The following is a 14,327-nucleotide window of genomic DNA, read 5'->3' as shown; positions in this document are numbered from 1 at the left end:
AGCAATGGAGTGAGCGAGGTGAATGGGGACAAGAAGGCTTCTGGACATCCCATCACCAGAGCTCCCTGCTCCCACTCCATAAGCAGGGAGGTTTGGCCAGGGAGGGCTGCAGCAGGTGCCAGCAATCTCTCCCTGCTCGGGGGTGTGTCAGCAGAGCCCAAGGAAGACAGGGAGCCCCCGCAGGGATGGCAGTGCCTGGCAATCCAGAGAATGAGCCCTGCATGCTAAAGGCAACTCGAGTGGATTGGGAGTGAGTTCTTCACCAGCCACTGTGGGGAGGGAGTGGGGAAAAATAGGGCAGAGCCATCAGCAGAGGAGACTGTTCTGGGAACAGAGAGGTATTGCTCATGCTCAGAGAATTTCGGGAGCACACAGGGGCCCAAGACATCCATCCCAGCGCTGGCGTGGGAAGGGCTGGTTGGTCTGGGAGCCCCCGGCCGTGCTCCGCTCAGGAGCCATTCGCCCGGGGCTCCCTCAAACGCGTCGTGTTGGAAACACAGCCGGGAGAGTCCTGGGGAGAGCTCTCCGGGAGAGAACCTCCGCAGCTGTGGGGCTCCAGGAGGAGTGGCCCTCCACAGGAAAGACTCTTGGTGGCACAGCACTGGCATGGTCAGGGAGCACTTGCCTTTTCAGCCACAATTTCCTGGTGTGGCGGGGTTGGGAGTCAAGTTCACAACGTCGACAGCGCTTCTGCGGGAGGAAAATGGGAGATTTGTAACATCAGTTTTCCTATAATATTCTTCCTAACAGGAGAGGGCAAAAGCTCTCCTTGCTGCGTGGCTGAAGGCAGGAGAGCAAAGCAAAGCTGGGGAGAGCTGGGACAGAAGACAGGACAAGCTTCCCCCAGGCAGGCTGGACCCTGCAGAGCTGGGTGCTGTGGATGCTGCCACAAGCTCCAGGCTTGGAAAAACATCTCCTGTGGTACCCAGCACATGGCATCTGCCACAGGGGCATCTGCAATGGCACATGGGGCTTGTCACCTGGGCCCTCCAGCTACAAGACAGACAGCTGTGTTTCAAACAAGATATTGGCTTACCCGGAAGACACACTTCAGTATCAGCAAAGCGAAGATGAAGAAAAACAGCAAAACCACAAACGTGACCACGTACACCACAACTTCTAGTTTGTGCTGTGAGGAAAGGAAGATCATGGGGGTAAGAGGATTGATCTTTCCGTTCTTTGCCCAGAAGGACACGTGCACCAGTGCCCAGCAGCTCTCCTACCTTCCCTGTGAGTCCCTTGTCCTTCCCCAAGGCCATATGAATGATCACGTTCTCTTGCAGACGACACTGTGCTGTAGGATCATAGGCTCCCTGGTTCTCTTGCCTCTCAGTAAGCAGCTTCAGAAGCAGCCTGGTCTTCATGACCATCTTGGCACAGACCTGCTTGAGCTGGGGAAGGCTGCAGTCCCTCCTCAGGGCTCGCTCCACGTGGCCCATGAATGCATGCAGGCCCTTGTGTGCCTCCAGCAGCGGCCGGTGATGATCAACATTGCTTTCCCCTTTTTTTGCAACTGGTGCAAGTGCTGGACTTTGGGGGCTCACAGGTTTATTGAGGAACATGGAGTCTTCCTCTGCTGCGGTGTCAGGCATGGTCAGGAGGTGCCTGCCTGTAGGGAAACGCTTCTCTTCAGCCGTGGCTCCTCCTCTGCTGCTCACATCGGGGAAGCTCTGAACCAACAGGTCAGAGATAAAATCCAGATTCCTGTTTAGACCCTGGTCAGATCTGGACCTGCGCTCCACTTTCACAGGGTTCCAAACTCTGGTAGAAAAGGTGATTATGTCCAACCCAATGCGGCTGTGCCATCTTGTCTGTCGTCAGATTTACAGAGTTCTGCCTTGGAGCTGGATCTTCCAGCTCATCTCTGGGTCTGTCCAGATATGAGGCTCGTCACCAGCTGGGTTTAACGCCACCCAACTACCCAGGGGTTCAGTGCTTGCCAGTATCAAACGTGACTCCATTGCTTTTGATCCCAGCTTGAGGGTGTCATTTTCACCGCATCCTTCACCCTGGCAGGCTGGAGCTGATGTGGGAAAATGCTTTTTGCCGTCTTGATGGTTTTAGCTTTCTGCAGCTTCTTCTTGAGCTTTGCCCTCAGGTCATCAGCCCTTGTTTTGCCTTGATGCCCCAGGAGATGCTGAGTGGGATGTGAATTTGTCCTGGAACTCTCCGGGCTGCTGACATCACCCTCAGGGTCAGGGAAATCAAAAGTGTTACAGTTCCATGATCTCCCAGTGAAGACTCCTTGGGCTTGAGGCTCAACACTAGGCTGGTGTTCAGCTTTCTGCGTTGTTCCATGTCCATTATTTCTCCCCGAGTCTGTAGCAGAGTTGTGTGAGCTGGAGAACACCAAGAGAGCAGATCAGCAGCTGGGCACAAACCCAGTTCACAGGTTACCCCGAGCAGCAGGAGCTCATCTCAAGGCTGGGGAGCACAAGAGCAGAGAGGAGGATGTGGAGAGAAGAGCCCTTCCATCCTTCCCATTATCCCCGTGGGGCAGAGCAGAGAGCTGGCTCTTTCCTGGTGTCTCCTGTGGCTCTGTTTGCATGGGAGGGAAAGAGCCCTGGGGAATGGGTTTGCTGTCAGAGAGGGTCCCACAGCTCCAGATGAGCAGGCTTGGCTTGCTCTGCAGGAGCCAGTGAAGAGGCAGAGACCCCAGAGGAAAGATCAGCACAGCAACGGGGGCACAGACTGGCAGGGCAGGAAAGCCCAGAGAGTGCTTTGCTCTGGGGTCCTTTCCCAAGGGCAGCAGCTGAAGCTGTTGAACCATGAAAAACTTCCTCAAGGGCACCAGAGCTCTGGGACTGTGCTGTGGGAATCCTGGGGCTGAGCCAGTGAGAGAAGCGAGCTCCCTGGGGCCCTTGGAAACCTGGCTGTAACTGTTTGCAGAAGGGCAGCCTGGCCCTGCTGTGGGCAGGATGTGCCGTGCCCTGTGCCCAGCTAGAGCAGGACGGTGCTTTGCTCCCCCTGCACAGGCCAACCAGGGCGTGACAGTGCTTGGTGTTCAGCCTGCAGAGCACATCAGGGGCCCTGCTCTTTGTCCTGAAGTGGGCAGTGGGGTGGCACAGAAACCAGGCTGTTAAGGGAATTTGGGGCCTTTATGAGCAGACCTTGCCTTCCAGCGCCAGGAAAGGGCTCAGGGCATTCCTGCTTTCCTTGCCTGGGGGCATGGCGTGGGAAGGAAATTGGTAGGTTTGGTGGGCCCACTGAGCTGTTCCTTCTCCAGACTGTAAGTGACACACAAGATATGTACAATCACCAGGAACTTTCCATCCCAAGGTGTTTTGTCCAAGGCCCGTACTCCAAGGGGAGATCAGCACCCCCCAGCACGGGGCAGTGCTGCAGCATCTCCCCAGGCTCAGGAGTAGTGGCAGATTTGATCTCCCCCCAGCCCCTCCGGACACCCACCGCACTGCGGGGCGCTGCTGCTGCACAGCTTCTGGCACAGGAACTGGATGGTCCTGCAGGGGCTCTCGGGCCGGGGATGCTCCTGGCACAGGCAGCAGGCCGCCTCCTTGGGCACTTGGCTGGAGACAAGAGGGGATCATTGGAGGAACACCTGGCCACCCAGTCCACGGCTCAGAGCCCAACTTGGGGAACACACGGATACCACACATGGGGCTTGTGCCTCACTGTGTGCCACAGCTCTGGGAAAGGGCCCTGACTCCCAGTGCAAATCCTTAAAAAGGGGATTTTATCCTGGAAAGTAGAACTGCTCCCAAAATCCCACGGGACACAGAAATGCACCCGCCTGGAGTTCAAACTCCCCTTTGAGAAACCTGCAGCAAGTCACCCCAAAGGTGAGATTCTGCCTCTGAGCTGGTGAGCTTTGGCACGTTCCCAGAAGGAAACAGAAACCCTTGAGAATACTGGGCTTCTTCTGGTATTGTGGCACACGGGTTTGTTTCCCAAGTAGAGACCCTGTCCCAGCACTTAGGGCCTGATGGCGGCTGGGGCTCAGTCCCACACACTCACAGGGTTTCCAAGCTCACTGTGGTCTGCAGCAGCTGCAGCAGTGTCTGCGAGCTCACTTGGGTGGCACTCAGGTCTCTTCAAGCAATGGAAAGAGCTCATGAAATTCTCCACTGACACTGCCACAACTCTGCTCTGAGAGCAAGCCCAGGGCTCTGATGATGCTGCTGCTGCTGTTGGCAGAGGCATGCACTTCTGCCTGCTCCGAGAGAAGCCAGGGGAGTTGTGTCTCCAGCAGACTCAGGCCGGCCAAGAGGGAGATTCGCTCCTGCACCATTTGTGCTGCTTTCCTGAGAGAAGGGCACTTGAGAGAAACACAGCACTCTGTGGATCTGCTCCAAATGAGCCAATACTTACAGAGAGCTCACTGAGGGCAGCTTGAAGAAGGCAGCATCATCAATGACAGCCAGCGGGTTGTGGCTGAGGATCCTGGGAAACAAGAGAGCTCTGTCAGGGCTGATGGATGGCAAGGATGTGAGCTGGCTGTGCCGGGCACGTGGGCACGGCCTGGCCGCATTCAAGGAAGCCTTGCAGGAGATGAACAGGGCAGGGGAAAGGGCCTTTACAGCTGCACACTCCTGGTGCTCCCTGGCTGACATCCACAGCTGGAATCAGGATGTCCTCGAGGAAAAATCTGCTCTTGCCCACAGACCCTGCAGAGACTCACCCTGCCGTGCCTTTAGCCCCGGGGCCACTTACAGCTCTCGGAGGAACTGCATCCCATGCCAGGCCTGGAAAGTGTTGCTGTGGATCTTTGTGATGCCATTCCAGGAGAGATTTCTGGGGAAAGAGGAGGTCACACAAAGAAATTGGGCCTGCCCTGCAGAGAGAGAACTCTTTGCAGGAAAGGTGCAAATCCAAGGTGGAAGAGGGAGGAAACTGCTGCTTTCTCAGGGTTTGTAGCCTGCCCAGAAGGGCAAGTGAAGGGCACACGAGCTGACTCTGTTTCTCTTCCAGGATGCAGCCAAGGCTGCAAGAACTGGCTCTCTGATGGCTGTGTGTGGACAACCCCTCTGGGGTCTGTCCCCTGGCATGCCCACCCAGCCATTGGCATTGACCTCTGCAGCTCAGCTGGGCTCTGGGCAGGGCAGATTTAGGGACTGTGGGGAAAACAACAGGAGCATTTTCCTACACAGGAAGGGTGCCCATGCAAAGACTGAGCTAAAAACACCAGAAAGAAACTTGATCACTCACAGAAACTTCAGGAAAGGCAGTGGTGCAAATGCCCATTCCTCAATGGTCAGGATTTCATTGCAGGACAAATCCCTGTTCCAGTTAGAACAACAAATGTAACTTCCATTCGCCCTCTTGCTTTTACCTGCCTCTGCAGCCTGGATCCCAGGAGGGACAAAGGCCACGTGCCCGTGGCTGGGCTGAGCAGCAGGGCCCTAGGGAGGGGCAGGCAGGAGCCCCCCACCGTGGGCAGGGCACGGTGCTTACAGGTGCTTCAGCAGGAACAGCCCCTGCAGGGAATGCCTCTTCACTGCCCGCAGCTCATTGTCCCTGAGCACTCTGCAAGGGGACACAGGGACATTGTGACAGCGGCCACAGGCCAGCAGCAAATGGGATTGTCATGGCAAAGCCTCCTGCAGCAGCTTGACTGAAGCATCTCTTTGGGGCACTGCAGGGATCGTCCCCACTCCTGGCCAGAGCAGGCCCTTGCTCCTGGCCGGCTGAAGCTGACCACAGCTTGATCCCTGGGCAGACAGACACAGGGATGGTGTGCTGGCTGCAAGAGACTCACGGTAACTCATGCCATGCTGGGAAGCTGTCAAGATTCACACCCCTCCCTGCAGAGCAGCCGAACTTTGAATTCCAATGGAAGCAGGTGGTGTGGGGGCTGCTGCTCCAGCCCCAGACCAAAGGATGGAAACTCCCCAAACTCCTGACTTTTGAAATGCTGCAGGCCACTTACAAGGTCTCAGTCCATGGATAGTCCTGCCAGGTTTCTTTTCCAACAGCAGCAATGTCGTTGCCAGTGAAATCTCTGCAAGGAGACAAAGACCCGGTCCCCCCTCAGGAAAACCCATTTCCCAGCCATTCAGCTGCTGAGCTGGAAGCGGGCTTTGCCTGGAGAGGGCACAGCGTGCCCAGCCTGGCTTCAGCCTCATGCTGAGCTCAGGCCCCCAAACCCCCCTGTCTCCAGCCAGGGAGTTCCCCGGGTTTCCCAGGTGGGTTCTGCAGCCCCAGGCAGCCAAGGAGGGGCAGCCGCAGGGCTCTGTGGGGCCGCGGGACTCACAGGACGGTCAGGGCTCGGTGGCGGCTGGCCGGGGGCACGGTGGCCAGGCCGGCGTGGGCACAGTTCAGCCACCCATGGCCTGGGCAGCGGCAGGGCTCTGGGCAGAGCTCCTTGCCCACGGCTGGGGAGGGGGCCACTGCCAGCAGCAGGGCCAGCAGGAGCAGAGCGCGCACAAGACGCATCACCAGCTCCATGGCGAGGCAGGACTGGCTGCAGTCACCTGGGACACAGAGCTGAGGTGCAGCTGTGGCAGTTCCTATGTCACAGCGCTCCCTCTTATGTCACTGTAGCAATGCTTCTTGTCACCATGGTGTTGCTTGGCATCAGAGCTCGCAGCAAACCACAGTTCAGGCCATGCTGTCACCAAATGACTCTGTCTCAGAGCCATCAGTCTGTGGAATCATGGAATGGATTGGCTTGGAAGGGGCCTTAGGGCCCATCCAGTGCCACCTCTACCATGGCAGGGACACCCTCCACTATCCCAGGCTGCTCCAAGCCCCTTCCAGTCTGGCCTTGGACACTGCCAGGCATCCAGGGGCAGCCACAGCTGCTCTGGGCACCCTGTGCCAGGGCCTGCCCACCGTCACAAGGAAGGATTTCTCCTGAACACACCATCTGCGCCTGCTCTGTGCCTCTGTGAAGCCATTGCCATTTGCATTGGGTTTGTGTGGCCAGGTTTTGGCATGGCCTTGGGGCTACAAGTGCTGTTGAAGATTCTTTTGCTTCTTATTCTCCTACTCTGATTTTGTTGGTAATAAATGGAGTGAATATCCCCAAGTTCCATCCGTTGTGTCCGTGACCGTGACGCGAGATGGATCTCTCAGTGTCTTTCAGTAAACTCCCGGGCCTTTCGCTCTTTTTTCTCCTCTCCACTTGCGCGGAGCGGTGACAGCGCCTCTGGTGGGCACCCGGCATCCAGCCAGGGCCAAAGCCCGCCTGGCGCTGGGAGAGCGCGGGGAGCTTCCCGAAAGCCGGGCAATGTCGGGATGGCCGCCGGGAGAGCCTGAGGGAGCCTGAGTGCCAATGGCGGGAAGCGCCGGGAGCCTGAGGGGCGGCAGCTCCGCCTCAGCGCGCCGGCACTGGCAGCGAGCGCCGGAGCAAAGGGAGCCGCGGGCAGCTTGGGCAAGGCCTGCACGGCCCCGCAAGCAGCGCCCGGAGAGGCGCCCCGGCCCGGCCGGGAAGCGCGGCCGCTCCGCCGCACAGGCAGCTCCGGCTCCGGGCAGCGGCCCCGGCAGCGGCCGGCCCGGCCTGAGGGGGAACGCGCGGGCAAACAGCTGGGGCCAGGGCGGCTCCGGCAGCGCTTGGGGCAGGGCGGCCTCCAGTCCTGGGCCCGGAGTCACGGAGCCCCTCAGAGTCACTGATGATGGAAAAGACCTCCTGGTTCAGCGAGTCCTCCCGTGCGCCATCCCCACCTTGGCAGCCAGGCCACAGTACTCAGTGCCACCTCCAGCCGTTCCTTGGACCCCTCCAGGCACGGGGAGTCCACCACCTCCCTGGCCAGCCCCTTCCAAGGCCTGACCACCCTTTCCATGAAGAAATTCCTCCCTGAGTTTTGTGTTTCCTATCTTACACACCCTGACGGTATTTTAGGCCTATTCTGAGCCATCCAGGCTAGAGGGGCTGCCCAGGGGGACTCAGTCCAGCCATGCTGTTGGACAGGCTCCCTGGGGACGCTGTCCTGAGGGGCAGAGGAGTCCAGGGAGGCTGGACACTCTGCAGGGAGAAATCCTTGAAGGCACAGGCAGGAACAGCCCGTGTCCGTGTGCTCAAAGGTGAGCTGGTGGGGAAGCAGAGCGGCTGAGCAGGCAGCTCTGCCTGGGGACTCAGGGAAAACACAGAATTTACAGCTTTGGAACAGGGTGGTGAGGATGTTGTTGGGTGTCCTGGTGTAGGGCAAAATTGGGAGAGAATCGCCAGATGGGGCCCCTCCAGAAAGCAAACCCACATGGCCCCTCCCCCAAACCGGTTCGGGAAGAATTCCTCGGAGAGAGGTGGAAAGAACCTGTTTATTTAACAGGCACAGCACCCCCAGCACACAAAATGAACAATACCAGATGACACCACTCTTTCACTGCTCTGAAAAAGATGATAGATTCAGATAGTCTCTCCTGGGGTGGTTGCTCTCTTATCAGTCCCTCCAGTGCTGGGGCAGCTGCTGCAGCCGCAATGTGCAAAGTCTCCCAGTGTTTCCCAGGTCCCAGTCCGGAGCAGGTTCAAGTGGATCCAAAAAGGAAAGGAGAAACAGTCCGGGAAGAAATTTGGACTGTTTAGCTAAACTAACTAATGAGAAGGAGCAGAAAGCAAGAGCAAGCAGAAGCAAGAGCAAAGCGAAAAGCAGGGCAAAAAGCAAAAACAGCACTATGTACTATCCCATCTGTATGTCCCGCCGGCTGTGAGGGAGAGGCTGATAAGAAGCCAAAACAGAACTTTCCCTCTTCAGAGCCAGTCTTGAAGGCACAGAACATAATATCCAGCATAAACAACACACATGAAAGGGGATACAAGCATCCTAACGTTACCCTAGGACATTCGGGCATGCAGGGAGAAAGGTAGAAAAGTAAAGGCCCAGCTGGAACTGAATTTGGCCTCTTCCATAAGGGAGAACAGAAACTGCTTTTACAAATACATCAGTAACACCAGGGGGAACAAGGACAAACTTTATTTCTATTGAATGCAGGGGGAAACATTGCCACAAGGGATGAGGAAAACCCAGAGATACTGGTGCCTCCTCTGGGTGTCCTGAGCTTGTGCTTGCCTGCGGCACCCTCTGCTTCCCTCAGCAGAGACAGCAATTAAATAACAGTAAATGAAAAAGTATCCAAGGAAATAACAACAACCAACGAAACAGCATCCAAGGAGAGCCTCAGCTAAAGTGGGAAGTGAAGAATTGCTGGCATCCCATTAACTTCTTGAGTCTTCCCCCTTAGGTTTTCAAACTGGATCTCTTCCTGGGATGCTTATCTCTGGGATTCATAGGCATCCCTGATGCGTTGAATCCATGGCAGTTCAGACTTCCTGAACAGGGAACAGCACTGGGAAGCACCTTGAACGGCCTGCGAACAGGGGCAACACTCGGAGGAGCTGTCTGCCCTTTTCTGCTCTACTTTCTGGGCCCTGGTATCCTTCTTCCCACTCTGTGGCAGTTTTACACAAAACCTGAAAAAATCAGAAAGGGAAAATGGGGATAAAAAGAGAAGGCAGCTGGTGATGGAGGCTGTGGGCAGCAGGGCTGCCTGTGCTCTGCCCTGTGTGGGCAGCAGCCGCTGGAGGAGTTGGGAAGAGGCAATTCCAACGCTGCAAAGCAATGGAGTGAGCGAGGTGAATGGGGACAAGAAGGCTTCTGGACATCCCATCACCAGAGCTCCCTGCTCCCACTCCATAAGCAGGGAGGTTTGGCCAGGGAGGGCTGCAGCAGGTGCCAGCAATCTCTCCCTGCTCGGGGGTGTGTCAGCAGAGCCCAAGGAAGACAGGGAGCCCCCGCAGGGATGGCAGTGGCTGGCAATCCAGAGAATGAGCCCTGCATGCTAAAGGCAACTCGAGTGGATTGGGAGTGAGTTCTTCACCAGCCACTGTGGGGAGGGAGTGGGGAAAAATAGGGCAGAGCCATCAGCAGAGGAGACTGTTCTGGGAACAGAGAGGTATTGCTCATGCTCAGAGAATTTCGGGAGCACACAGGGGCCCAAGACATCCATCCCAGCGCTGGCGTGGGAAGGGCTGGTTGGTCTGGGAGCCCCCGGCCGTGCTCCGCTCAGGAGCCATTCGCCCGGGGCTCCCTCAAACGCGTCGTGTTGGAAACACAGCCGGGAGAGTCCTGGGGAGAGCTCTCCGGGAGAGAACCTCCGCAGCTGTGGGGCTCCAGGAGGAGTGGCCCTCCACAGGAAAGACTCTTGGTGGCACAGCACTGGCATGGTCAGGGAGCACTTGCCTTTTCAGCCACAATTTCCTGGTGTGGCGGGGTTGGGAGTCAAGTTCACAACGTCGACAGCGCTTCTGCGGGAGGAAAATGGGAGATTTGTAACATCAGTTTTCCTATAATATTCTTCCTAACAGGAGAGGGCAAAAGCTCTCCTTGCTGCGTGGCTGAAGGCAGGAGAGCAAAGCAAAGCTGGGGAGAGCTGGGACAGAAGGCAGGACAAGCTTCCCCCAGGCAGGCTGGACCCTGATGAGCTGGGTGCTGTGGATGCTGCCACAAGCTCCAGGCTTGGAAAAACATCTCCTGTGGTACCCAGCACATGCAGGGGCATCTGCGATGGCACGTGGGGCTTGTCACCTGGGCCCTCCAGCTACAAGACAGACAGCTGTGTTTCAAACAAGATATTGGCTTACCTGGAAGACACACTTCAGTATCAGCAAAGCGAAGATGAAGAAAAACAGCAAAACCACAAACGTGACCACGTACACCACAACTTCTAGTTTGTGCTGTGAGGAAAGGAAGATCATGGGGGTAAGAGGATTGATCTTTCCATTCTTTGCCCAGAAGGACACGTGCAGCAGTGCCCAGCAGCTCTCCTACCTTCCCTGTGAGTCCCTTGTCCTTCCCCAAGGCCATATGAATGATCATGTTCTCTTGCAGACGACACTGTGCTGTAGGATCATAGGCTCCCTGGTTCTCTTGCCTCTCAGTAAGCAGCTTCAGAAGCAGCCTGGTCTTCATGACCATCTTGGCACAGACCTGCTTGAGCTGGGGAAGGCTGCAGTCCCTCCTCAGGGCTCGCTCCACGTGGCCCATGAATGCATGCAGGCCCTTGTGTGCCTCCAGCAGCGGCCGGTGATGATCAACATTGCTTTCCCCTTTTTTTGCAACTGGTGCAAGTGCTGGACTTTGGGGGCTCACAGGTTTATTGAGGAACATGGAGTCTTCCTCTGCTGCGGTGTCAGGCATGGTCAGGAGGTGCCTGCCTGTAGGGAAACGCTTCTCTTCAGCCGTGGCTCCTCCTCTGCTGCTCACATCGGGGAAGCTCTGAACCAACAGGTCAGAGATAAAATCCAGATTCCTGTTTAGACCCTGGTCAGATCTGGACCTGCGCTCCACTTTCACAGGTTTCCAAACTTGGTAGAAAAGATTATTATATCCAACCCCATGCTGGCTGTGCCATTTGTCTGTCCTCATATAGTACTTCCTGGGAGCTGGACCTTCCTCCTCATCTCTGTGTCGTCCAGATATGGAGGCATCGTCACCACCTTTTAATCCACCAACTACCGCTGAAGGCTTTAATCCTTGCCAGTATAAACGTGACTCCATTTTCTCCTGATGCCAGCTTGAGGACGTCTTTTTACCCATAATGCTTTTGGCAGTCTTGATGCTTTTAGCCTTGTGCTGCTTCTTCTTGAGCTTGGCCCTCAGGTCATCAGCACTTGTTTTGCCTTGATGCCCCAAGAGATGCTGAGGGGGATGTGAATTTGTCCTGGAACTCTCCGGGCTGCTGACATCACCCTCAGTGCTCAGGGTCAGGGAAACCAAAAGCGTTACAGTTCCATGATCTCCCAGTGAAGACTCCTTGGGCTTGAGGCTCAACACTGGGCTGGTGTTCAGCTTTCTGCGTTGTTCCATGTCCATTATTTCTCCCCGAGTCTGTAGCAGAGTTGTGTGAGCTGGAGAACACCAAGAGAGCAGATCAGCAGCTGGGCACAAACCCAGCTCACAGGTTACCCCGAGCAGCAGGAGCTCATCTCAAGGCTGGGGAGCACAAGAGCAGAGAGGAGGATGTGGAGAGAAGAGCCCTTCCATCCTTCCCATTATCCCCGTGGGGCAGAGCAGAGAGCTGGCTCTTTCCTGGTGTCTCCTGTGGCTCTGTTTGCATGGGAGGGAAAGAGCCCTGGGGAATGGGTTTGCTGTCAGAGAGGGTCCCACAGCTCCAGATGAGCAGGCTTGGCTTGCTCTGCAGGAGCCAGTGAAGAGGCAGAAGAGACCCCAGAGGAAAGATCAGCACAGCAAGGAGGAGGGAGGAACTGGCAGGGGAGGAAAGCCCAGAGACCTTTCCCAAGGGCAGCAGCTGAAGCTGTTGAACCATGAAAAACTTCCTCAAGGGCACCAGAGCTCTGGGACTGTGCTGTGGGAATCCTGGGGCTGAGCCAGTGAGAGAAGTGAGCTCCCTGGGGCCCTTGGAAACCTGGCTGTAACTGTTTGCAGAAGGGCAGCCTGGCCCTGCTGTGGGCAGGATGTGCCGTGCCCTGTGCCCAGCTAGAGCAGGACGGTGCTTTGCTCCCCCTGCACAGGCCAACCAGGACGTGACAGTGCTTGGTGTTCAGCCTGCAGAGCACATCAAGGGCCCTGTCCTTTGTCCTGCAGTGGGCAGTGGGGTGGCACAGAAACCAGGCTGTTAGGGGAATCTGGGGCCTTTATGAGCAGACCTTGCCTTCCAGCACCAGGAAAGGGCTCAGGGCATTCCTGCTTTCCTTGCCTGGGGGCATGGCGTGGGAAGGAAATTGGTAGGTTTGGTGGGCCCACTGAGCTGTTCCTTCTCCAGACTGTAAGTGACACACAAGATATGTACAATCACCAGGAACTTTCCATCCCAAGGTGTTTTGTCCAAGGCCCGTACTCCAAGGGGAGATCAGCACCCCCCAGCACGGGGCAGTGCTGCAGCATCTCCCCAGGCTCAGGAGTAGTGGCAGATTTGATCTCCCCCCAGCCCCTCCGGACACCCACCGCACTGCGGGGCGCTGCTGCTGCACAGCTTCTGGCACAGGAACTGGATGGTCCTGCAGGGGCTCTCGGGCCGGGGATGCTCCTGGCACAGGCAGCAGGCCGCCTCCTTGGGCACTTGGCTGGAGACAAGAGGGGATCATTTGAGGAACACCTGGCCACCCAGTCCACGGCTCAGAGCCCAACTTGGGGAACACACGGATACCACACATGGGGCTTGTGCCTCACTGTGTGCCACAGCTCTGGGAAAGGGCCCTGACTCCCAGTGCAAATCCTTAAAAAGGGGATTTTATCCTGGAAAGTAGAACTGCTCCCAAAATACCACGGGACACAGAAATGCACCCGCCTGGAGTTCAAACTCCCCTTTGAGAAACCTGCAGCAAGTCACCCCAAAGGTGAGATTCTGCCTCTGAGCTGGTGAGCTTTGGCACGTTCCCAGAAGGAAACAGAAACCCTTGAGAATACTGGGCTTCTTCTGGTATTGTGGCACACGGGTTTGTTTCCCAAGTAGAGACCCTGTCCCAGCACTTAGGGCCTGATGGCGGCTGGGGCTCAGTCCCACACACTCACAGGGTTTCCAAGCTCACTGTGGTCTGCAGCAGCGTCTGCGAGCTCACTTGGGTGGCACTCAGGTCTCTGCAAGCAATGGAAAGAGCTCATGAAATTCTCCACTGACATTGCCACAACTCTGCTCTGAGAGCAAGCCCAGGGCTCTGATGATGCTGCTGCTGCTGTTGGCAGAGGCATGCACTTCTGCCTGCTCCGAGAGAAGCCAGGGGAGTTGTGTCTCCAGCAGACTCAGGCCGGCCAAGAGGGAGATTCGCTCCTGCACCATTTGTGCTGCTTTCCTGAGAAGAGGGCACTTGAGAGAGACACAGCACTCTGTGGATCTGCTCCAAATGAGCCAATACTCACAGAGAGCTCACTGAGGGCAGCTTGAAGAAGGCAGCATCATCAATGACAGCCAGCGGGTTGTGGCTGAGGATCCTGGGAAACAAGAGAGCTCTGTCAGGGCTGATGGATGGCAAGGATGTGAGCTGGCTGTGCCGGGCACGTGGGCACGGCCTGGCCACATTCAAGGAAGCCTTGCAGGAGATGAGCAGGGCAGGGGAAAGGGCCTTTACAGCTGCACACTCCTGGTGCTCCCTGGCTGACATGCACAGCTGGAATCAGGACTTCCTCGAGGAAAAATCTGCTCTTGCCCAAAAACCCTGCAGAGACTCACCCTACCGTGCCTTTAGCCCTGGGGCCACTTACAGCTCTCGGAGGAACTGCATCCCATGCCAGGCCTGGAAAGTGTCGCTGCGGATCTTTGTGATGCCATTCCAGGAGAGATTTCTGGGGAAAGAGGAGGTCACACAGAGAAATTGGTCCTGCCCTGCAGAGAGAGGGGGCAAAGCAGGAGCTCTTTGCAGGAAAGGTGCAAATCCAAGGTGGAAGAGGGAGGAAACTGCTGCTTTCTCAGGGTTT

The 14,327-nt window shown here is 56.6% G+C and overlaps 1 protein-coding gene across 1 annotated transcript; it reads right to left on the bottom strand.

The window, feature by feature from the left end:
• Positions 1-8,422: 8,422 nt before the first annotated feature.
• On the bottom strand, positions 8,423-12,002 carry LOC127060845 (uncharacterized). Its single transcript, XM_050985564.1, has 4 exons — positions 10,725-12,002; positions 10,538-10,630; positions 10,137-10,201; positions 8,423-9,367 (listed from the first exon to the last, which is right to left on the bottom strand). The coding sequence occupies exons 1-4, from the start codon at positions 11,766-11,768 to the stop codon at positions 9,169-9,171; spliced, it is 1,401 nt and encodes a 466-aa protein (XP_050841521.1). The 5' UTR covers positions 11,769-12,002; the 3' UTR covers positions 8,423-9,168.
• Between the last annotated feature and the right edge of the window lie 2,325 nt (positions 12,003-14,327).

The sequence above is a fragment of the Serinus canaria genome, chromosome 27, assembly GCF_022539315.1.
Source record: "Serinus canaria isolate serCan28SL12 chromosome 27, serCan2020, whole genome shotgun sequence".
NCBI lineage: Eukaryota > Metazoa > Chordata > Aves > Passeriformes > Fringillidae > Serinus > Serinus canaria.
This window is presented reverse-complemented; position numbering and strand designations above follow the sequence as displayed.